The sequence below is a fragment of the Primulina huaijiensis genome, chromosome 14, assembly GCF_012295235.1.
Source record: "Primulina huaijiensis isolate GDHJ02 chromosome 14, ASM1229523v2, whole genome shotgun sequence".
Taxonomy (NCBI): Eukaryota; Viridiplantae; Streptophyta; class Magnoliopsida; order Lamiales; family Gesneriaceae; genus Primulina; species Primulina huaijiensis.
The window spans coordinates 4,847,953-4,872,699 of NC_133319.1; the positions used below are offsets into that span (position 1 = coordinate 4,847,953).

The 24,747-nt window shown below is 38.5% G+C and overlaps 2 protein-coding genes and 2 pseudogenes across 8 annotated transcripts; 2 read left to right on the top strand and 2 right to left on the bottom strand.

The window, feature by feature from the left end:
• Nucleotides 1-1,321: 1,321 nt before the first annotated feature.
• On the bottom strand, nt 1,322-7,417 carry LOC140957197 (putative phospholipid:diacylglycerol acyltransferase 2; annotated as a pseudogene).
• On the bottom strand, nt 7,414-11,444 carry LOC140957198 (uncharacterized; annotated as a pseudogene).
• A 4,147-nt stretch (nt 11,445-15,591) lies between these two features.
• Nucleotides 15,592-19,573, top strand: LOC140957726 (UDP-D-apiose/UDP-D-xylose synthase 2). The gene is made up of 9 exons (XM_073415091.1): nt 15,592-15,970; nt 16,498-16,590; nt 16,665-16,772; nt 17,743-17,857; nt 17,945-18,078; nt 18,163-18,264; nt 18,345-18,437; nt 18,530-18,665; nt 19,116-19,573. Exons 1-9 carry the CDS (start codon nt 15,701-15,703, stop codon nt 19,226-19,228), a joined length of 1,164 nt encoding a protein of 387 aa, XP_073271192.1. The 5' UTR covers nt 15,592-15,700; the 3' UTR covers nt 19,229-19,573.
• Nucleotides 19,574-19,731: 158 nt separating this feature from the next.
• On the top strand, nt 19,732-24,582 carry LOC140957724 (BTB/POZ domain-containing protein At3g44820-like). 7 transcript variants are annotated; one of them, XM_073415086.1, is made up of 6 exons: nt 19,732-19,851; nt 20,443-20,539; nt 20,621-20,903; nt 21,307-21,376; nt 21,859-23,067; nt 23,419-24,582. In XM_073415086.1, the coding sequence occupies exons 3-6, from the start codon at nt 20,854-20,856 to the stop codon at nt 24,013-24,015; spliced, it is 1,926 nt and encodes a 641-aa protein (XP_073271187.1). In that variant the 5' UTR covers nt 19,732-19,851; nt 20,443-20,539; nt 20,621-20,853; the 3' UTR covers nt 24,016-24,582. The 7 variants fall into 7 exon arrangements, 6 of the variants coding, with proteins under 6 accessions (XP_073271187.1, XP_073271189.1, XP_073271191.1 ...); XM_073415088.1 differs by having other exon boundaries at nt 20,700-20,903; XM_073415090.1 differs by having other exon boundaries at nt 20,759-20,903.
• The last annotated feature ends 165 nt before the right edge of the window (nt 24,583-24,747 follow it).

Here is a 24,747-nt window from a genome sequence, read left to right on the forward strand (position 1 = left end):
TATTTGATAAAAATGTAATATTTTTTCATGGATCGAATCGGATTATCGATTGATCTCAAACAATTGACTTTTAGATCGTCTGGTTTTTGTGTTATTTGTTATATTAATTTTCAAACAACCTACAATTTTCTTTGAATCACGATTACTGAAATGCAATCATCAAACTCATATCCTGGAATCAACTAAATTTTATTTAGATAATTAAATACACTTAACCTGTTTAATTAGTGAAACATTTCCATACAGTACTATAATATATGTTATTAATAATACATCAATTATATAATATCATCATATATAAGTAACCGAATGTATGTCGATATAAACCTTCTAAAAAGTGGACATAAGAAACAAATCTACGATAAATTAAATATATTAAATATACAAGGGCATATAGGTATTTTCACAAATGGAAGTGGTAAACAGAAAAAATAAACAAATATAACAAAAACAAATGAAATAAAAAATAAAAAGAGCATAATTAAACGGTTACAAATTAAATGAAATATAAAAATATACAATGGCATATATAGGTACTTTCACAAATGAAAATGGTAAACAGAAAAAATAAACAAATATAATATAAAAAATTAAATAAAAAAAATAGATATACAAGATCATAGTTAAACAGTTACAAATTAAATGAAATATAAAATTATGAGTAAGTCTCACGAATTTTTATCTGTGAGACGGATCAACTCTATCGATATTCACAATAAAAAGTAATACTCTTAGCATAAAAAATAATACTTTTTCATGGATGACCCAAATAACAGATTCGACCCACGAAATTGATCCGTGAGACCGTGTCACGAGAGTTTTTGTGTAAAATTAAATATATTAAACATATAAGGATATATAGGTAGTTTCACAAATGAAATTGTATATTTATGGTAAACAGATATAACAAACAAATTAAATAAAAAAATTAAATATACAAGAGCACAATTAAAACCGCTACAAATTAAATGAATATAAACAAATCTATTATAAATTACAAAGGCATACATATTTTCACAAATAAAAGTGATATATTTATAATAATCATAATCATAATCATAATAGATAATTGATGATTGATGGTTTGGCTTTATAATTGAGACTCTATAACATTTTGGTGTTTTTTAAGGTTGATATAGTTTATGCTTGTAATTGAACCGTGTCGAGTCAAACTCTTGAATATTCGAGTTAAATTCATTTATAATCGAGCTGAGTCGAACTTTATGCTAATTAATAAAATTGACAGTGTCTTCATGGAAATTTAACAACTGACCATACCATCACACCAAAAGGAGCCTAGTGGTAAGTATACTCTTATGTATTACATATCAAGAAGAGGAGAATACCCATTTCTTCATGCATAGATGGAAACTTTATTTCTTTCATATGTTACAAATTCTCGGTACATAGGTGGTTGGTTTTCCAACAAAATCTTGAATCACAGCTGAATACTTACTTTCTTGGACATTTCGACAATATCGGAGTAGATTTTATCGCCTCCAAGCTCAACACCAGATGCTCCGGCTGCCACTCGTAATATGTCCTCCACTAAGGCCACATTTCCCATTATATCGGCATGTGCACTACCTGCTATCCCCGCCCCTCCAGCAAATTTGCTGGTGCTTGATACTTAATTGTATTCTCTTATGTAAGTTGAGATCCTGGATGGGTTGAAACGTGTTTTTCCTCGCCAGCCTTTGGCACACATAAAACCAGAGCTCAGAACTGGGACAATTTCGTCTCCATCCACAAAGTACGCCCTACCTTTTAAGCAATTTCCATCTGCGGAGCTGTCTATTTGGAGAGGAATGCTTCTGCGCCTGCTGGAGGGTGAGAGCTTGTAGATATACGATCTTTCTGTTGGGATTCCCACTCCATAGAGACAGCATATTTCCATGTGTGGTGCATCCGGCAATCTGAAAAAGGAGACACGTTGAACTAGAATAGAAATTAACAAGGTTTTATAATGCCAAAGAATCAAGAACTGAATTTCAAATGCATTCACTGAGTGGAGCTCTGGAGAAGCTAGACGAATGACTTGGGTCAAAACTAAATTTTGAAAATTAAGGGAGATTAAAAACATGATAAATAAAATGTTATGTAAGTCTATATGATAATTTAATTGCCGGTTGCTGCTGTTGGCAACCTCCTTTTCCCCTGGCTCGGCTGCTACACTCAGAGCGGACAGAAAAAAATCGGACAGGAGGGATGAACACTCAGAGCGGACAGAAAAAAATCGGACAGGAGGGATGAACACTGTCCCTACCCACTCTAGGCCCACGTTCCAACCCTTGTTACATGTAAAACTTGACGTGGATTGAAATTTAAATGCATTGGGTTGATACTTACTTGGTCTCAAGTGGATTTGACCAGTACTTGTGATTATTATACTTGGGATCGTCCAGGTTGTTAGCCACACCATGTGAGAACTGAGCTTCGGCACGTTTCATCATCATTGGAGCAATGGAACGGAGAAGCTCCAGCAAAGTTTTTGCGGTGTATGCTTTATTTTCGAAAATTCGGTAGATGATATCCCGGTTTATTTCATCATAATCACTCCATACTTTTCCCCGTGATGGAGGATGAGATTTTGCTACGGTATTATTGGGTCTCAGTGCTTGTTTCTATGTCCATTGAGTTGAGAAACAAAAGGAATGAGCAAGGATATTTAATAAGTGAAATGTGTTTAGAAGGGGGTTGAATAAACACTCACAGATTATGTTCGTTTTTCAAAGGTTGAGTTCAGTTTTAATGATAAACTGAAACTAAATATCTCGTAAGTCAATGACAATCAGTTTAACTGAGAAAACATTTGCGGAAGTAAACTGAATGAAAGGTAGAATAATTAAAACAAAAGGTAACTGAAGTAAAAAACACGCGATTTGTTTCTGGATGTTCGGAGAATGGAATAACTCCTACGTCACCCCTTCTATCACGAAGATAGGATTTCTACTAAAAGACTTTCATTGAATACACTGTTTGTAGTGACCCACTTCAGTTTGGTCTTATCAATGCCACAACTAAAACTCTTAGTTCGTGACTGATCTTAGCACAACTTAATAATATAGCAGAGATTACAGTACGCTAACAAGCTCAAAGATGGTAGCCTTGAATGCTACAGATAAAACTTAGTAAGAGAGTGAGCTTTTGATTTCAGCAGAGTAACAGCTTGAGTAAAATAGTAGTACTTGTGTATGTCTTCAGCTGCTCTGTTCGCCTATTTATAGGCTTCTCTTCCAACGGCAACTTGATATAATATTTGAATTTTATATCCGTCGATTTGCCACGTCGATATTCTTCTGACAATCGTATACTGTAGATTCTGAAATGCGGCGTTCCACTACAAGTTGCAGTCTGCTTGTACTGATGTCGGTTGAACATCCCTTTCATTTGATGACGTGTTAAGGCTGAGCGATCAGCTGATGAAAGTAGATGATAAGCTTGCGCTGAGTGAATCAACTGATAAGTTTCCAACTGATCAGTCAGCTGTCTTCAGGAATCCAGTTGGGTTCAACTGATCAGTTTCTAACTGATCAGTCAGTTAACTTCGAAAGTTCAGTTCAGCTGGATTTGGTTGCCTAGATACTTCTCGTGATACTTCAGTTGGTTAACACGAATATTTTATCAGTTGGTTCCGTAGATAAATTGTTTGTCAAACAGCCGAAATTAAGTTTTAAAAAATACTATGTTCAACAAACTATGTAGTAGTTTCTTGAATGTCTTAGCTTTCGGAAATTCTTTCAAAGGTAGTTTATCTTGAAAGATTTCTATTTTCATTGAGTTGACAAACCAAAGGAATGAGAAAGGATATCAAATTCAACATTCAACAAACTAGTTAGTAGTTTCTCGAATATCTTAGCTTCGGATATCTTGAAACGGTACAACGTCAAACAAAATATGTAGTAGTTTCTTGAGTATCTTAGCTTCGGATATTCTTGAGACGGTAGTTACCAAATCAGATTAGAAAAACGAAAAATTGGTAGTTCTATTTACCGGAGAATTGAAAGTAGGGAGTTTTGAAGAATCCAATTCTGATGCTAGCTTTCCGAAAGAGATTATCCTTCCATAGTTTGTTGATTCTTGGACTTTGAAAACGCTTTTATCATTGGAGTTGTTGCTCTTTGTGTCTCGAAGGTTACTTTATTTCTTGGAACCACACACACAGTTTTCTTCAGGTGACCAATCCAAATTACCCCAAATGGCATCGCCTCCTTTAGGTAACAAAGAAACTATGGAGTCCCATGTTTGAGATACTCGCATGACATGTTCCAAAGTTTGAAGGCCCAGAATTTTAGAATCCAAGAGACCTGGAGCCATAGCTCTGCAAAATTAAATTCAAGAACTAGGAACATTGATATTTGCCCCCAAAAATATGATTTTTCTGCACCACCTCAGTTTCCTTTACTTCCGGTTAACTGGAACTATATATATGGTATAAATCAATGATAATGACCATATTTTCTCTCTGACTAACCTTATGAAAGCAAGGTCTTTGCTTTCTACAGACAATATACTCCCCACGATTTTCGGAATACCAAGGAACGTCGGAGCTATATTCATGACTGCTTTGATGTGCTTTCGCACCAATCTGGTCCACTGCCACCTCCCATGGCGGAGGCGCTTCGACCCATTTTATAAAGTGGAGAAAGTAGATCACACCCATTGAATGAGGCACCACAACCACTTTCTTGTATCCATTTGTTACGTACATCAGCTTGATTTTGCTCTTCAATCTACTTAGAGTTTGGTCCCTTATCTGTTCATCCAACAAGGAGTAGTTTACACAAAACTAAAACAAAATCCGCAGTTGTATTTTCTCACGATTGATAATTTACAGTGGATCGGATAATATATAACATCTCACATTTATTGCATACCATACAAAGGCTATAAATTAGTTAATTTATCATAGTTCCATTAATCCAAGAAGGTAATATTGGAACTTTACCAAGAACATCGATCAAAATACTTATTCAAACTCATACCTCTGTATTTTGAAAGGACAGTCTCCAATCATAAGCTGCCATGTACATATTCTTCTCCTCGTACCTAATGCGGGCCAAATTCTGAATCAGATTAACCCAAATGAAATACCCAGGAGCAAAATAGTCGGCCTCTAAGAGCCCGGGCACGGCCTGGACCCAAATTCCAGGGGGATCGAGCCCTGTTTCATCGTTTAAAGATAGATACTCTAACTAACACATAGGCCTAAAAAATGTTCCGCCAAATTTCACATTTGTGCATACAGATTCAATTAAATATCGAAAAAAGAAAAGAAGGGAACCTTTTTTAATCCAATTGTGAAAGTCATACCTCCTGAATATTTCAGTAAAGCTAACGCCCCATAGCCGCTTGCGGAAGAGGCCATCGGCACAAGGCCTGCCTTCCCACAGCTCGAGTCCTCCGGTGACAATGCTGGGAATCAAAACCACAGGGTGAAAAGCGGTGGTGCCGCAGATTCTCAGCCTCTCACCCGGCTGTTCTGGGGCCTTAAATCCTTGAAAATTTGCTGGTAAAAAATGGTACAGAAACAAGAGTATCCAATTGTCCAGCAACAAGAATCTACGCACCTCCATTGTGTCACGCCCCGAAACTCGAGATTTGACACCGGCGTTGTTTAATAATAAACAACCAGCCTCCTAGCATAGTATAAACCAAAAACCAGTTTATTATTCATAATTTCTCAAAAAACAACTGTATTTATAACTGAAATAAAATAAATTTGCAGAAAAGTCTAACATCAAATTTAAATTGCTAAAATTCAAAAATAATCTTGTCTACCAAATTCGAAAATAAACTAATCACCATCTCCAAAACTCTTCCGATTCTTCTTCTTCTACCTGTTCTTCGGATTTATCTGAGAAAGGTTGTAAGGGGTGAGTATTTTGGGAATACTCAGTAAATGGGGGAAATATTGAAAACCACATAAAATTTTTTTAATATTTTCGAAAATAACATATATTTACAGCATGCTTTTCATAATCGTAACATCGTATTCATATAATTGTAACACTGCAATTTTTCACCTTTCATGGTTTACTGACGTCAGTCCCTAAGTTTTAATCCTCTAAGGGAGCGAGGCCATAAAACAGTCCTATCCCACTGTTAGGGGCCATATGTTGGAATTCCACCCATTTTCAGGGAATCCTCACAGTGTCATCACAAAAACGTAACAAGATTTAAAAAACGTAGACGGTGTTCGACCGCATTTTTTTTCTTTAAAAAGGAAAAACACATAACCAAAAATTTAAAAATTTAAAATTTGCCCACTTACTTTAAATTCTTGATGAACAACAAAAACTAGGGTTCTTGCACAGGAATTTCGAAATTCCTACTTCAACGGCTGGACGGCGGCAGCGCTCCGCTGTGCTCGAAAATTCCTAAGGAGACTAGAGCACAATTTTCGAAATTTTGTGTGATATGAGGTGTGATTTTCGAGTCCACAGGGCCCTCCTATTTATAGGGGCTGGCTGCTATCGTGATCAAGAGTTATAATGCATTTGAACTGTGAATCAAATCTAAAAACATGATATATCCGTGGTATATGTAGATATTCGAAATCTCCTTCTTCCTTCCCCACCAAATTTTCGAAAATTTGCGTAGTGTATATTGTTAGATTTCGAATTCTAGGGATTTTATTATCTCTTGCTTGATCTTTTCTCCCGGTATCTCAATATCAACTTAAATCTTAGACATTTATCTGCTTATTTTCAAAATTCCTTCTTTAATTCCTTAGATTGAGATAAATTTATTCCTACCAAACTTTCAAGTTGACAAATAAATAATACTATCTAAATTTCGAGCTTCATAATTCTGCACACGATAAAATTATCTACACAACTTAGATAACCTTAAAGCAAATCTTATATTCTGAATGCTTTAAATATTAATATCCAAGATTACACCATCCTAGTATAATCATATTAATAAAAGATATGATCACGATTGTACAAAATCACGGGTTTTACATCCCTCCCTCCTTATGGGAAGTTTCGTCCTCGAAACTTGGGTTGGCTTGGTCTACGAAGAGGTACGGGTATTGGTCCATCATCCTTTGTTCTAGCTCCCACGTGGCTTCTCTTTCTGTGTGGTTAGAACATTGCACCTTGACGTAGGGAATGATTTGTCGTCTTAGTACTTGGTCCTTGGTATCCACAATTCTAATGGGAACTTCTTCATACTTCAGCTCTTCTCCCAAGTTACTTTCGATCACGAGCGGTTCTACTTCCAACACGTGGCTTGGATCCGAGATGTATTTCCGTAGTTGGGATACGTGGAAAACGTTGTGAATTCTAGACATGTTTGGTGGCAGTGCCAATCTGTATGCTAGCGTGCCCACTTTTTCCAAAATTTCAAAGGGTCCCACATAACGAGGGTTCAGCTTCCCAACTTTATTGAATCGGACCACTCCTTTCATAGCGAGACTTTTACGTAGGCCTTTTCGCCAATATTGAATTCTACTGGCCTTCTTTTCAGGTCTGCCCAACTCTTTTGTCGATCTTGAGCTGCCTTGAGTTTCTCTCGGACGACTGTAACTTTGTCTATTGTTGTCTGTACAAGTTCGGGTCCTACTATTGCTTTTTCTCCCACTTCATCCCAATATAATGGTGATAGGCATTTCCTCCCATACAGAGCTTCGTATGGAGCCATCCCAATACTGCTGTGATAGCTGTTATTATACGCAAACTCGATCAATGGTAGGTGATTGCTCCAATTGCTACTGAATTCTAGAGCGCAGGCTCGCAGCATATCCTCCAAGGTTTGAATTGTCCTCTCGGTTTGTGGATGATAGGCCGTACTAAGTGTCACTTTCGTTCCCATGGCTCCTTGGAAGATCTTCCAAAATCGTGAGACGAATCTTGGGTCTCTGTCAGACAGGATGCTCACTGGTACTCCATGAAGTCGTACAATATTATCCATATACAGTGTGGCCAACTTGTCCAGATTGTAGTTCATACGGACGGGTAGGAAGTGTGCGGATTTTGTAAGTCTATCTACGATTACCCATATTCCGTCCTGCCCTTGCTTTGACTTGGGTAACCCTACCACAAAGTCCATGGAGATATGTTCACATTTCCATTCAGGTATTTCCAGGGGTTGCAACAATCCTCCAGGTCGTTGGTGCTCTACTTTGACCTGTTGACAGCCTTGGCATTTAGCGACAAATTTTGCCACGTCTCTTTTCATTCCATTCCACCAAAAATTGCTCTTAAGATCTCTGTACATTTTTGTACTCCCTGGATGGACTGAAAATTTGGACTTGTGTGCTTCTGACAGTATTTCTTGGCGAAGGTTATCGCTGTCTGGTACACACAGCTGTCCTTTCATCCATAAGACTCTTTTTTCATCGTTTTGTAGATCTTGCGACTTCTCACTTTCTACTTGTCCCTTAAGTTTCTTTAGCTCAGGGTCTCGGTCTTGGTTTAGCTTGACAGTCTCTTGCAGACATGGCCGACCGGAGAGTGAAGTCAGAGTGGTCTTGTTTCCACTTTTCTGACTCAGACCATCGGCCACTTTGTTCGCTTTACCTGGATGGTAACTTATAGTCAAGTCATAATCCTTCAGTAGTTCGATCCACCGCCTTTGCCTCATGTTAAATTCCTTTTGGGTGAACAGGTATTTGAGGCTCTGGTGATCTGTGAAAATTTCGCACTTGGCGCCATAGAGATACTGTCTCCAGATTTTTAAGGCAAAAACAACTGCTGCTAGCTCCAGATCATGCGTAGGGTAGTTTTGCTCGTGCTATTTCAACTGCCTCGATGCGTAGGCGATCACTCTTCCCTCTTGCATGAACACGCATCCCAGACCTTCCTTAGATGCGTCACTGTAGATGGTGAATTCTTTATCTTCCGTGGGTAAGATTAGTACTGGCGTGGATGTGAGCTTTTCTTTTAATGTCTGAAAACCTTTCTCGCAACCTTCGTCCCAGAAGAACTTGGAATTCTTCTGAGTGAGTTTCGTCAGTGGTATGGCGATCGAAGAAAAACCTTCGACGAACTTCCTGTAATAACCTGCCAGTCCAAGAAAGCTCATGATGTCTGTGGCGTTCTTAGGTTTTGGCCACTCTGTAATTGCCTTGACTTTCCTGGGATCCACTGATACTCCTGCTTCAGAGATTACGTGTCCTAAAAAGGATACACTCTTTAGCCAGAACTCACATTTCTTAAACGTAGCATGGAGCTCCTTTTCTCTCAAAGTCTGAAGTGCAATGCGCAGATGCTCTTCGTTATCTCTCTCGTTGGAAGAATAGATGAGGATGTCGTCAATAAATACCACTATGAACTGATCCAGAAATGATTTGAAAACTCTGTTCATTAGGTCCATGAAGGCTGCAGACGCGTTGGTCAGCCCGAAAGGCATCACTGTGAACTCATAATGTCCATATCTTGTCCGAAAAGCTGTTTTGGGGATATCTTCCGCCCTGACTTTCAGTTGGTGGTATCCCGCCCTCAGATCCAGTTTAGAAAAGACTGCGGCTCCTTTAAGCTGATCAAAATAGGTCGTCAATCCTCGGGAGGGGGTACTTGTTCTTGACAGTGATCTTGTTTAGTTCTATATAGTCGATGCACAATCTCATACTCTCATCTTTCTTCTTTACAAAAAGTACTGGAGCTCCCCATGGGGACACACTGGGTCGGACTTGCTTTTTGTCCAGCAATTCTTGGAGTTGTTCCTTTAACTCCTTGAGTTCAGCTGGCACCATCCTGTAAGGTCCTTTAGAAATTGGAGCTGCACCAGGAACCAGATTAATTTCGAACTCAACTTCGCGGTCCGGGACTATCCCTGGGAGTTCTTCTGGTAAAACATCCGGGAACTCACATACTATTGGGATGTCTTCTATCTTTAGTTCGGCTTCTCCTTGCACTTCGCTAACCATTGCTAGGTAGATATCTTCTCCGGATTTCATTGCCTTCCATGCTTGGGAAGCGGAAAAGAGTGATTTCCGTTCCTTGGCTTTACCATGATACACGATCTCTTCCTGATTCGGGGTTCGGAGTTTAACTCTTTTCCCTTTACAGTCCACTATTGCATTGTTTTTTGGCTAACCAATCCATTCCTGGAATGATGTCAAAGTCGGCCATGACTATTTGTATTAGGTCTGCGCTGAATTTCTGATTACCGATACTGATTAAACAGTCTCTGTGAATCTCGTGAGTTTCGATGGCCTTATTTGTAGGTGTGGCTATTCGAAAAGGTTCGGCTAATAATTCGGGCTTAAGTCCTAGTTTCTTAGCGAGTCTCTTAGATACAAATGAATGCGTGGCATCACAATCAAATAACGCATAAGCAGGCACTTTTTGAATAAGAATGGTACCTGACACGACTTCAGTGGCGTCGTCGGCCTCTTCTTGAGTCATAGCAAATACCCTAGCGTTAGGCTTGCTTTCCTTTGGCTTGTTGGGGTTAGTTCCTGAATTTGGCCCAGTTCCCTTATTGGGTCCGGCTGCTTGGTTGACAGCAGTAGGACATTCAGCAATCCGGTGTCCCGCTTTCCCACATCCGAAGCATACACCACTGTTTCTTCGGCATTCTCTCAGGTATCGTAAGTGACAAGTTGAGCAAGGCTTAATATCCTGGTAGCTTGAGGTAGGCGAAGGTCCTTTTGATGGTCCACCGGACTGGTTAAGCTTCTTGAAAGTCTCATTACTGCGTGAGGACTAACTAGTCATGAGCCTTTTGTTCTTAAATTCATTTTCCCTATGCTGGATGTCAGTTTCGGCTCGGATAGCTGCACCCATTAGATCTGAAAAATTCGCGGGTTGGTAGACTGCTAGGGCTGATTGGATCCTGCTGTTCAATCCCTTTTTAAAACGGTGCAACTTCAAAACTTCGTCCGCCATGATTGCCTGAGCATAAGATCCAAGGGCATTAAACTGGGAGGTGTATTCCACAACCGACATGTCCGGAGTTTGAGTGAAGTTTTCAAATTCACTCAGTTTCTGCAGTCCGACCTCGGCTGGATAATACTGTTTCAGAAAGGCTTCTTGAAATCGCTGCCAAGTCATTGGTCCTGCAGTTGTCATGGCTGGTGAGATTGCTTCCCACCATTTTCCTACTTTATCTTCTAGGAACGGCACAGTCACGTCCACTTTCAGTGCTTCGGGAACTTCAAATAGTCGCAGCTGCGTCTCTACACTTTTTAGCCAGCTCTGGCTAACTTCAGGGTCAGCAGCTCCACTGAAGGTTGGAAATCTATTCTTGCGGAGTGATTCATAGTGGAACTTGATTCCGTTTGGTGGTGGAGGTGGTGGTGGCTGATTGACGTTCTGATTTCCCAACCCTTGCAGTGTTGTCGCTACAATGGTGGCTATGGTCATAAGATCAGCTTGGCTTAAGTTGACTGCAGGCGGGGGTCCATTCCCTTGCTCGTTCTCTTGTCTGACCTCGCGGTCGGTGTTAGCATAACGCGGGTTGCGATTCTGTCTCGGGGGTTTGCCGGCCATTTTCTACAATGGCATCACAAGTTCTAAGAATTTGTACGAGTAAAGTTCATACAATAGATTGTGCTGAAATAAATTGAAATCAATGAATCAAATAAAACAAGTTTTTATTGATTTCTTAAAAAAGAACATGACCAATCTAAAGGAAACAAAAGTCGTACTGAATAAAATCGCAACAACGGAAAAGTAAAATAAAATCCTAGAACAAAATCACTAAGACATCCTAGTCTAATCCTCTATCTCTCCATCCCCAATGGCTGCTATAAGCTCCTCAATCTCTATCGGCTCTTCCTCTTCCGGCTTTTCCTCCGGCTCTCCTTCCTGAAGTAGCTCTACCATATGAGTGAGCTGGGCATTCTCTGCATTAAGCTGGGCCAATTGTGTCTTCCACCCCTGAACGTCTGCCTCTGTCTCATCCAACATATCAATGGTAAGCTGATGGCGCAGTTCGTAATCCCTCTTATTCTGCTTGATCTTGTTCTTCAGTACCTCACCCTGTTGAGCCAGATGATGGTTCACCTTTGAAATGCTGCTTATAGCCTCACTTAAATTCTCCAGTCTTTTCTTGCTCCTGGCATTTTGCTGTTTTTCTTCTTCCAATTCTTTTCGGTATCGGTCGATGTCTTCATGCAGCTTTTTTTCTTGATACAAGCCGTGTTCTATACCATCCCTCAAATCCATGCTATCTGCTCTTACCAATTCTCTCTGATAGATTGCATTGTTAAGTTGGGTCCGAATTTCCTCTTTTTCTGTGGCTAAGGTCGCATTCTCCCGTCTTCTCTCACCTAGTCTGGCTCTGAGGCGCTTTATTAGGCGCGACTGATTATCAATGGCAAGCTGATTCATGTGGATGGCAGCTTGGGCACGAGTGCGGAATTGGGGAGACATTTCCTGAACACAAAAAGAAAATGCTCAAAATATCATAAATGTGATAAAATATCAGGATAGAGTAAGGTACAGAAAATTAAAAGTTTTCGAAAATTCCCAAAATGGAAAGTTTTAAGATAGACATAGGGATTCGAAGAGTATATCGAGAGGATTTCAGATCAGTTGACGGAACCGAACTCGGAGTTTCCTACGAAAAAATCGAAGGACGTATGCTGGCGGGTTGACTTGCTGACTCGGCCAGGTTGACTCGCCGGGTTGACTCGTCGGAGTATGGTCGGAGCAAAGGCGTATGACGGCGAAGGGGTGAGGGTCACGGAACCGGTGGTGGCACGGCCATAATCGGTCGAGAACTACTCAATTTGACTGGAAACTCGCTCGAAATCGGTTAACTCTCTTGAAATTGGGCATTTCCGATTGGTTGATCCGATCCCGAAATTGATTGTTGGGAAAAGTTACCCATGGATAGCATAATGTTTTGGTAAAAAGAATTGAAAATCGGAGTAGGATTGGTAGGGTAATTGGACCAAAAACCACTCGGCGATAGGGTTTCGGACGCGAAATCGTAGATCCGAAATTCCGGTTGCACCTGAACACGAAATCTGAAATTGTTTGAGGGCTTTTGTTCGTCTCATCGAGGCGGTTCTAGATCTGGTCTCTGATCAAAGAAACAGTACCGGAAGCGGCCGGAATCGGAGGAAACGCGGCGGCGCGCGCGAAGGCCCTGTTTGGCCGAATTTCAGAATTTTATTTTTTTTTGAAAATCGATTTTTTTTTCCACTCGGATTATGAACCTGGCGGCTCTGATACCACTAAAATGTCAAGCACCGAAACTCAGGATTTGACACCGGCGTTGTTTAACAATCACACAATTGAAACAACCAGGCTCGTAGCATAGTATAAGCCGAAAACCAGTTTATTATTCATAATTTCTCAAAAAACAACTGTCTTTACAACTGAAATAAAATAAATTTGCGGAAAAGTCTAACATCAAATTTAAATTGCTACAATTCAAAAATAATCTTGTCTACCAAATTCGAAAATAAACTAATCACCATCCCCAAAACTGTTCCGATTCTTCTTCTTCTACCTGTTCTTCGGACTTATCTAGGAAAGATTGTAAGGGGTGAGTATTTTGGGAATACTCAGTAAATAGGGAAAATATCGAACACCACATAAATTTTTTTTCATATTTTCGAAAATAACATATATTTACAGCATGCTTTTCATAATCGCAACATCGTATTCATATAATTGTAACACTGCAATTTTTCACCTTTCATGGTTTACTGACGTCAGTCCCTAAGTTTTAATCCTCTAAGGGGGCGAGGCCATAAAACAGTCCTATCCCACTGTTAGGGGCCATATGTTGGAATTCCCCCCATTTTCAGGGAATCCTCACAGTGTCATCACAAAAACGTAACAAGATTTAAAAAACGTAGACGGTGTTCGACCGCATTTTTTTTCTTTAAAAAGGAAAAACACATAACCAAAAATTTAAAAATTTAAAATTAGCCCACTTACTTTAAATTCTTGATGAACAACAAAAACTAGGGTTCTTGCACAGGAATTTCGAAATTCCTACTTCAACGGCTGGACGGCGGCAGCGCTTCGCTGTGCTCGAAAATTCCTAAGGAGACTAGAGCACAATTTTCGAAATTTTGTGTGATATGAGGTGTGATTTTCGAGTCCACGGGGCCCTCCTATTTATAGGGGTTGGCTGCTATCGTGATCAAGAGTTATAGTGAATTTGAACTGTGAATCAAATCTAAAATCATGATATATCCGTGATATAGGTAGATATTCGAAATCTCCTTCTTCCTTCCCCACCAAATTTTCGAAAATTTGTATAGTGTATATTGTTAGATTTCGAATTCTAGGGATTTTATTATATCTTGCTTGATTTTTTCTCCCGGTATCTCAATATCAACTTAAATCTTAGACATTTATCTGCTTATTTTCAAAATTCCTTCTTTAATTCCTTAAATTGAGATAAATTTATTCCAATCAAACTTTCAAGTTGACAAATAAATAATACTATCTAAATTTCGAGCTTCATAATTCTGCACACGATAAAATTATCTACACAACTTAGATAACCTTAAAACAAATTTTATATTCTGAATGCTTTAAATATTAATATCCAAGATTACACCATCCTGGTATAATCATATTAATAAAAGATATGATCACGATTGTACAAAATCACGGGTTTTACACATTGTTTCTTCAGCTTGTTTTGTTTTATCCTTTCAACGTTTACTGCAGAATTGATGCCAAAACATTTGCTTTCTTCAGTTTCTGGTCTTCGATAATTAATGGAAAACTTCACAGGCTCCAGAAAACAAAGCTTCCGGAACCAAAAATTTGAAGCCATTGAATGAAAAATAGACTGAATCCGTGAGTGGACAAAACAAGAGTGGCTACCCAATTGATCACGAAGTGGAGATATTCAAGCAGTGCAATTTAAGATTAATGGATGAATGAAAAATCCCAGCAGGGGAAACTGAGCAGGAAACAAGCTTCCAATTCCAAAAACAAACCCCATGAAGAGAAATCAAGAGGAAACGAAAGCTATGATGAAGAAGGGCAAAATTCTCTGCGAGGTATGATTTTGTTTATGCAGTGGTGGTAGCAGAGAATGAAAAACCACGTGGTGAAGGAGACGATGTGGAGGTGTCCGTTGCACAACAAAACCAAAACATGCATGAGATACAAGGATGATTATTTCTAGCTAACAAAATTCGCAGAAAACAAGAGGAAAAAAGAAAGAAATCTAGACATTTTGTGTATTTTTTTTGTCTTAACAATATGCATACACAAAAGCTAGGAAGGACGTTAAGCTAAGCCTGCATCGCTATGAACTAGTAGTTATAAAAGGAATAATTAGTCAAGTTACTGAAATTGCATGATACATATCCTCGTACCGATGCCGGCGTGAAATTCGCATTCTTACGATATATGTACATTTAATATGCATCGACACATGTCAGTGCTTTGGAGTTTGCATACCCACCTCAGCTGTCACAGCAAGCTCTCTTTTCTTCAACTTAATACGTTAATAAATTAGTTTTATTTCACATGCAAAATCTCCCTAGGTGAAGCAATAAAAGGGACAAAAAATTAGTGGGTTTTCTGGATTTGGATTTTTGAATGAAAATCGTTAATTTTATAACTCAATTTATGATCCTACTTATAATATTTTTCTTATTTTAATACACGGTAGCATCCACGTGGCACCAAAATTAAATTTAAACCATTTTCCACTCTTAATCCCCTCTGATTTCCTCCGTTTTTGCCCCGTTCTCGCAATCATTCTCATACAATACTAAAAAATCCGTCGGTGATACGGGTTTCCGGCTATACCACTGGAAATGGCGGGTGCGAGACTAGATCTGGACGGGAATATGATCAAGCCGATGACGATATGCATGATTGGCGCGGGGGGATTCATTGGTTCGCATCTCTGCGAGAAGCTCATGATGGAGACCCCGCACAAGGTGCTAGCCGTCGATGTATACAGTGACAAAATCAAGACTCTCTTCGAGCCCTCCACCCTCCCCTGGGCTGATAGGATACAGTTCCACCGTCTCAACATTAAAAATGATTCTCGCCTCGAAGGCCTCATTCGCATGGCAGATCTTGTAAATTATCGGTGCTTTTTCTCTAATTTCAGCATTTTTCCAGAGTTCGTTGTTTCTGTCTGGATTTTCCTTCTCGTTTGATTCGTTTCTGTTCTCGGCATTGCATTTACTGTTGATGATGTTCGACTTTAATTCATGTGGCGATTGGAGATTTCGTCTGAACCATAATGGAATTGAAATTTTGAGTGATTGAGTCCTTATATAACTGGATTTATTTCTGAAATTGTAGTTTATTTATTTAGAACTTTGATGATATTTATTTGTATTTTGGATCTAAGTTTGATGTGAACGTGAGTCTAGCTGTCTATATAAGTGTTCGCTGTATGGAACTTTCTTCTGTACCGGTGTCAATTTTAATTTACCAGCTCCTTCCGCTTTGTAAGTTATATATTAATTTCTTGAAATTTGCTTCGTCTATTTTGTGTTCGTTTCCAGCTGTGATTTTATCCTCCTTGTTTAGTACTTTTGTGTGGACATGATTTATGTGATTTTGACTGGGATTGACACTTGAAATTTGTGTCGTGTAGACCATAAATCTCGCTGCTATATGCACTCCAGCAGATTACAACACCCGTCCTCTTGACACAATTTATAGCAACTTCATAGATGCTCTCCCGGTGGTAAGTTTTCCATCATACTTTTTGATGATTACCAGGTCTGTTTGAATCATTTGTGAGTTTTTTGGATGATTTAGGTCAAGTACTGCTCGGAAAACAGCAAGCGGCTCATACATTTTTCCACCTGTGAAATTTATGGAAAAACCATTGGTAGCTTTTTACCCAAAGATAGCCCGTTACGCCAGGTGAATCTTTGCTTGCATCGCCTCTCGTGTAGGATTATATTTCCGTAGTTGAGCATTACACTTTCATAATGTTGTGCTATTTCTTTTATTTATTTATTATTGAAATTTCTTCCACCCTAGCCCAAGGCAGACCCATTGGGCGAAGGGGTGTCAGTCATGGGCTCAAGAGAAGAAACTCAAATAATTTCATTTTTCTAAAATACGAATTGTATACTCTAGTTTGATTCCTAGGTTTGCCTCTGACTACAGCAAATTGTAATTGCCTTTGAATGTTGTGCCATGGATCCGTCTCCTGTTGGTTTTTTGCTCTATCCAAAACCTTTTATTTTTCTTTGCATGTCTAGTATCAGCAATTTCATGCTTCTTTCCGACAAAAATAATCACTTTAACTGAAGATCAGAAGAAGTCTTGACAAAAACAAGTGTTCTCAGATAGTTTATAGAAGTGAAACATGCCTTACATGCTTACAATCTATGCTTAAAAAATATTTGAGGAATAAGTTTTGTTTAAGATAGTTTGACTTATACTTTTGTATCTCCTATCTGTTTGTTTTCCCTACTGCTTAACACACATACAACATAGGTGTTACTTCCGTGGAAAAGGCCTTAAGAATTACATGTTTTACAAATCAATTCCTAAATATTTATTTTCTGTTTTGAGCCTGTTTCACCGACTATGGTTTAAATATATACGTTTGTTATATTTTATTTTTTGACAAACTTGATGCTATTTTTACTTTGAAGGACTATATTTTGATGGAGAATGTCTTAATGTCAATATTTGAATTGGAAATGTGGATTTTCAGCAATATGGTTAGTAAATAGTGACTGAGGTGATGTAATTCGCGTAAAGCTGTCAATCAGTTGTGCGACTGTACAATTTAAGAGGGCATATTTGATGGATTTTGGTCTCTTGACTGTTTTAAATTTCAAACAAATAGTGAATCATTTTGTTAAATATCTTTTGTCAGGATCCTAGTTATTATGTTCTTAAGGAAGATGCCTCCCCTTGCATTTTTGGTTCTGTTGAAAAACAGAGGTGGTCATATGCATGCGCAAAGCAGTTAATTGAAAGACTGATTTATGGTGAGCATTGACCTTATATTAAAATATTAATTGGTGTTTGTGCTGTAACTGACACTTTATATGTATCTTAATTACCTTGTATAACAGCCGAGGGTGCTGAAAATGGTCTTGATTTTACAATTGTGAGGCCTTTCAACTGGATTGGTCCCCGGATGGATTTTATACCTGGAATTGATGGGCCGAGTGAGGGTGTTCCTAGAGTTTTGGCTTGCTTCAGCAATGTGATCATTTTCATGGCTAATCTGAAAGCTATAAACACTATTTATGCTCATCTCATATTCTAAATGTTGGTTCTTTCCGTTCAGAATCTTTTGAGGCGTGAACCTTTGAAGCTTGTGGACGGTGGCCAGTCACAGAGAACCTTTATTTATATTAAGGATGCCATCGAAGCTGTTCTTTTGATGATCGTATGTTCAAAATTGGTTTTTCCAATATTTTCTCTATCTGAATATGTTTAACAGTAGCTAAGTGGTGCGATTAAACTCAGGAAAATCCAGCTAGAGCTAATGGTCAAATATTTAATGTGGGTAACCCTAACAATGAAGTTACAGTGAGACAACTAGCTGAAATGATGACTCAGGTAAACTAAGAATTTGGCATCTTCTTGACAATTAACCTTCACATTAAACTATCTGTTTGGTGACTAATTTCTTTCTTTTTCCATGATTTCAGGTTTACTCTGAGGTTAGTGGGGAATCTCCGCTAGAGACACCTACTACTGATATTAGCTCCAAAGAATTCTATGGTGAAGGCTATGATGATAGTGACAAGAGAATTCCAGACATGACTATAATCAACAGACAACTTGGTAATGAATCGTTCTCGTGGCCAAAACTACATTTTCTTCTTGTGTTAACATGAATTTGAATTTTAGTCCTTTATTAACGGTGCTTCCCTTTTATGGAGTGTATGGGCTGTCCTCTACTAATTGTCTGGTTCCAACGAACACAATTGATCCTTTTTGCTGGAATTTGTAGTTCTCATGAAATTTTACCAATCTGGTTCTTATTGCACTCATTATTGCCCAAATGCTTGTCCACATCAATGTCTAACTTGAGAAGCAGAAGATACTGGAATTTGGAGAATATGGATAGATCATAGAAATTGGCAAAATTTCAAGCCAAAATTATCTACTTTCTTTGCTCGTCAATTCTATAATTGCAGATTGCTCATCACCAAGAAACAAAAAATGCAGTTTAGTAGCTTATGAGTAAGAGCCTTTTCTACCATTTGATTTTCATATATTGTTATTTCTCAGGGTGGAACCCGAAGACATCGCTCTGGGATTTACTCGAATCCACACTAACCTACCAACACAGGACTTATGCTGAAGCAATCAAAAAAGCTACTTCAAAACCAGCGGCTAATTAAGATTGAAGGGAGAGAAAATCCGATTTTCAGCTATCCAAAAAGCTACTTCAAAACCAGCGGCTAATTAAGATTTAAGGGAGAGAAAATCCGATTTTCAACTATTCTACATGTTCAGTTATTGTCACGTCTTCCTGTTCGAGGATATCTGTAGATCAATATGGTTCGATTAATGTCATACATGTGAAATTCTGTTTCTGACAATCTCGGACTGCTCCCGGAGTTCAGTGGTTGCAAGGATCTTTAAATGTCCTGTACCTATGAGAATTCACTTCAATAGTTACAACATGATTTGTAATTTTTTTGTAACATGCCACGACATTTCGGCGGAAACATGATTTGAGTACTCGATATGGTACGATGAAATAGTAAGGGACCTATATTTTCCATTTTACGGGGGAAGGTGAATCCTGTTGAAGTCTTGGCTGGAATTAGCTAAACATGATCACAACATTTTATTTGCATTTCATTCCATAATCAAACAAAATATAACTTTCTTTTCTTTTGGTGTTTCTCGATAAGAATTTGGTTATCCTTCAACAATCGTAACTCCTCATCACCCAGCATCAACACACAAGTCGCCATTCCCTCTAAGCATCTTATGGGTTTTCCTGATGCCAGGCTCGGTTAGTGGTGTCCCGACTCAGAGTTGTCGTAGATAATGATATTTGACACTGCAAATTTCTAAAATATTTGTTTATATACCATAAATGAAAATATTGAAAGTATCTATTTGAACGCGCAGAAGCTCTGAAGACCAAAAGCCTATTCTCTCCAGCTGTTCAGCCCCTTTTTCTTTCTTCTCGCACGCCACCCGTTCGACGAAAAACCTCAGTCAGCTCTGCATTACAAAATATTTTATTCTCTTAATAATGATCTCCCGTGTTTTCTTGTCTCTGTCTTTGTGCCATCTGCTCCTTGGCCGGCCTATATCATTCTCACACGCCTGCCAGCGCATGTATGAGTACCAAAACACTCACAGATTATAATTATTGTCCATATTTTCATGAGAAAATATATCAAACTCAACAGAAGACGCACAAACGCGAAACGATGGAATGATGAGTGAAGCTATAATCTTTATCAAAGATCATGCGTTTTCCTGTTTTTACCTTTTTTAACAACCTATCTGGATTTTCTCTCTGTGTCGCTTGCTTTTTCTTTTTCTACTTATATACGCATACACACCTATGTAAATTTTTCTTGTATTAATGAAGAGAATTGAGTGAAGTGATGTATCATCAGGAACCGTGTGTTGGACTTTTTAGAAGCACCAACAAAGGATACATAGTTGTAAAGTTAGAGTCTTTATAGGTATGATTGCTTCTTCTTCTTTTTTTCCCCTTTTCATGGCTCCGCGAGGCTCATTGCGTTCTCTCTCCTGTTTGAATTGAGGTGGTTGGTGCGCTGCCCTTTTGTGGGGTATGTTTGTATCCATAATTAATGATATGCTGAGCTGTGGAATTATCATTAGGGTTCTCCGATGCTTGAAAGAAACTGAATTCCTGATGGAGACATCCCTTTATGCTTTAGGACAGAGAGAAGATAGCTGATTCTTGAATTGAATTCGTCATTTATTAGAGAAAAGGATGTGTTGAAAGTCTCTTGGTTCCTGAATTTTGTTTGTGATGGCTCCTGCCGGCAAAATTTCCGCATTTTACCGTGAAGGAAACGACTGGTGATTCCCCTTTTCATTATTTGCTATGTATTTTTAAAATTATCTAGTTCGATCACCCCATAAACTACGAACTATCCCTAAACACAATCAGAGAGAGATTATGTTCTATAGTTATATAGCTATAGTGAAGTATCGATTTATTAGAGTATCAAGTTTTGGTAATAGTTAGCCCACATCATTTACAGAGCTTATTTTTGTGGTGGTGGTTTTTTGCTGTGGGGAATATGATTTGAATCAGGTAAAATGGCCTGAGTTTGAGAAGCTTGGTGTTTCTGGAGAGAAGAGAGAGATGAAATTGTGAAAATAGTAGAGTTTTATGCACACTGGATAAAAAAAAGTAATTTACAATAAGCTGAACTTTGCATGGAGCGTGGCAATTTGAAATTTGCGTGTTTCATGTCAGTTTCTGCAATTCAAGTCTTCCAAGCGATATTTCTGTGGTGGTGGATGGCATAAACTTCCATCTTCACAAGGTAAATTTTCTTTTACCTACATTTGCAAACTGCAATCCGATTTCATTAATAATATTAATTATTCTATTTGTCATTTGTTATTTGGATAAAATCATGAGGCAATACTTTTACAATATCAACCACTAGAATTATAATATTCTGAAAATCAATTATAAAGTTTGATCTAATATTTGATGATCCATAATTTTGCTATTTGCCGCTCAATTGTTTTATTTACATTTCTAATACAGTAAAATTTATATGTCCAACGACAATAAATTTACCTGTTTCCTATAAAGGGAAGCATATAGGTTTTTAAAATATTATATTATTTTTTTATAGAAAACTTGAGAAGAATGTCAAGGAGCAATCCTGGCCATTGACTACACAAAAATCTGAAGTGGAGTGTGATTAATACTTTTTTAAGTGAAAATAACACTTTCATTTTTCATTTGTTACACAGTGTCAAATAGCTAAGATCTTATTAAAATGATTATTGTCAGTTTCCTCTGATTTCAAAATGTGGGAAGATAGCTCAGATCATTGAAGAATCTCAAAGCACCATTGATAAGACATTCACAACAGTTCTTGAAGAGTTTCCAGGGGGTGCCGATGCATTTCTAATGATAGTCAATTTTTGCTATGGTGCCCGAGTAGAATTGACACCAAGGAATGTAGTGATGTTGTATTGTGCAGCAGACTATCTTGATATGACAGATACATATGGAGATGAAAATTTACTGTCCAAGTCGGAAACTTTTTTCCATAAGCATATAATACGACACTGGAAGAATTGCATCGTTGCTCTCCAAAGTTGTGAACCCTTTATTACGAGAGCAGACAAACTTCGAATTACAAGTAGATGTATAAATGATTTATCTGTAATGGTCTGTACTGATCCCAGTTTATTTGGATGGCCAATGATGATGTACGGTAGTCTGCAAAGCCCTGGAGGTAGCATCCTGTGGAATGGGATAAGCACTGGTGCGAAGATCCATAGCACTGAATCTGACTGGTGGTTTGAGGACATTTCATATCTCTGTGTTGAGTTTTTCGAGAGGCTAATTCGGGAAATGGAGGTCAAAGGTATACAACCTGAAAATTTGGCATCTGCCGTAATGTACTATTGTAAGAAATATATCCCGGGGCTGGGACGATGGCCGGGAGGACAAACAGGCACTGTTAGAACAGTTACGAGTTTCAGCAGGACTCCGGCTGCTGTTGATCAGAGGGTTCTCCTGCAAAGTGTTGTAAAGTTACTACCTGACAAGAAGGGTAAATCCTATTGTCGTTTTTTACTGGGGCTTCTTCGTGTGGCATTAATTTTGGGAGTTAATCACACATGTCAGAGCTCTTTGGAGTGGAGAATAGGCACACAGTTAGAATTCGCAACCTTGGATAGTCTTCTAATACCTAGTTATTCGGATTCTGATATTTTGTATAATAATGAGTGTGTCGAAAGATTGATTCAGCATTTTGTTTCTTCTGACCCTAGTGTAACTACTAGATCCCCATCGTCGCTTGTCCTCGAAGCATCCCCATCATCCGGACGGTGGAAGAGAGTTGCTAAATTGGTGGATAGTTACATCCAAGAAGTTGCTTCTGATGTAAATTTGAAACCCAGAAATCTGCGTTCATTGGCAGAAACCTTGCCAGAATCTTCCAGATCTTTGCATGATGGGCTATACAGGGCGTTAGATATATTCTTCAAGGTTTGGTAAATTATTTTGCTTCTAATGTGTTGGAACTCTCATTTTTAAAGTAATCTCACATTTAATATGGCTAATTTTAGGTGACTTTATTTGCTCGTGCATATTGGGTCTGCCCCGACTTTCATCCACGTTTGTTTTTTGGCTAATAGTCAAATGTCTCTTCTCTTTATCGTTCCATAGTAAAAATGCTATCAAAATAGTAACTCTAGATTACTTCTTTTTATCTTAGTAGTGTGATAATATAAGGCTTCCCATAAAATCCCACCTTTCTAGGGCATCTTTAGAACGAGGCACTCAATAACAATGCCACTGAAATATCAAGAATTCTGACAATTGCTGGCGAACATGCAGGCACATCACTGGCTCTCAGATAACGAGCGGGAACAACTGTGTGGCGTCATTGATTTTCAGAAGCTCTCAATAGATGCTTGTGCTCATGCATCCCAAAACGAGAGGTTGCCACTTAGAGTGATATTACAAATTTTGTTTTTTGAACAGATGCAGTTGAGAAGTGCTTTAGCTGGCTACCTCCATGTTCTCGATGCTGAATCTGGCCCTGCAATTTCAAATGAATCAGCTCAGCAAGTAGTTCAGCGAGATGGGTGGGTGAATGTTGTACGAGAAAACCGGGTGCTGAAAGTTAACCTGGAAAGGATGAGGTCTCGAGTGGGAGAACTTGAACAGGAAGTCGGTAAAATAAAGGAAGAAATGAAAAAGGTGTCCAAGTCATATGTTCCTCTTATTTCACCTCACAAGATAACAACTGATAGCAGAGCAGACATACCCGAAGCTTCAGCTGAACAAGCACGACCATCTACTCGTCTGTCTCAACACCGAAAAAGTTTCTCATCTACTGTGTATCATGATGAGAAAAGTCCATCTTTATGTCAATACAACACGTTGAAGTTGGATTTGGTCAAATTTGACTTTCCGAAGAATCCCTGTTAATATATAGTTCCAAGCCCTGTATAGCACATGCCAATACACTGAATCAGCTCCTTGCAGCATTCAAGAACGATACTGCACAACACGATCATGATGTTTACCGGAGTACAAGAAAACAAATCTGGAGTGGAAAGCACAACGGGCAGGCAAGGAAAATGCCTGGTAAGTAACATCAACCTTTTCCACGCTTTGTGGTCGTGATTTTACTGCATACTGGACCTTTTATCCTAACGTTCAGCAGCAAGCTTGTACATGGTCATCTGCAGAATTTTCCGTGCTAGTGAATATGTTGTCTCGTTATTAATAGAGGTCCTTTGTTACCTCTGATGCTGTATAATGCAGAGGATTAGATCCATACACAGATAAATACTCGCCACGTTCGCGGTCTACGTCGTCGAAGAATCAAAATATGCGTCTTTGGTACGTATATATACACGTTCCTGAATGAGTATCTCATTCCATGCGTCCAGACGCACATTAATATCATAAAAATTACTGTACATTACTTTTTATGAACTTTGTCATTGTTTAAATTGATTCAAAACAAGTAAATATATGATTTTTTACGTAAGCAAGAATTGATTTTATGGTAAATTATTGAATAATTTTATTTTATAAATAAAGAGTTTCGGTCGTGGAATGGCAATTGATTTGATTTTCTTTCAATTTTGTCTTGCCAGCTTCTCTGTTATGTTATACAAGTGTGTCTTCCGTGAGATGCGCACGGATTGTTGT

Excerpts from the sequence above, each read along its gene's own strand:
- LOC140957724 (XM_073415086.1), top strand. The coding sequence starts at position 20,854 with ATGGCTCCTGCCGGCAAAATTTCCGCATTTTACCGTGAAGGAAACGAC. Across the intron at positions 20,904-21,306 it reads TACCGTGAAGGAAACGACTG|TTTCTGCAATTCAAGTCTTC; the intron begins GTGATTCCCCTT and ends GTTTCATGTCAG. Across the intron at positions 23,068-23,418 it reads CGTTAGATATATTCTTCAAG|GCACATCACTGGCTCTCAGA; the intron begins GTTTGGTAAATT and ends GCGAACATGCAG.
- LOC140957726 (XM_073415091.1), top strand. The coding sequence starts at position 15,701 with ATGGCGGGTGCGAGACTAGATCTGGACGGGAATATGATCAAGCCGATG. Across the intron at positions 15,971-16,497 it reads TCATTCGCATGGCAGATCTT|ACCATAAATCTCGCTGCTAT; the intron begins GTAAATTATCGG and ends TGTGTCGTGTAG. Across the intron at positions 18,265-18,344 it reads AAGCTGTTCTTTTGATGATC|GAAAATCCAGCTAGAGCTAA; the intron begins GTATGTTCAAAA and ends GATTAAACTCAG.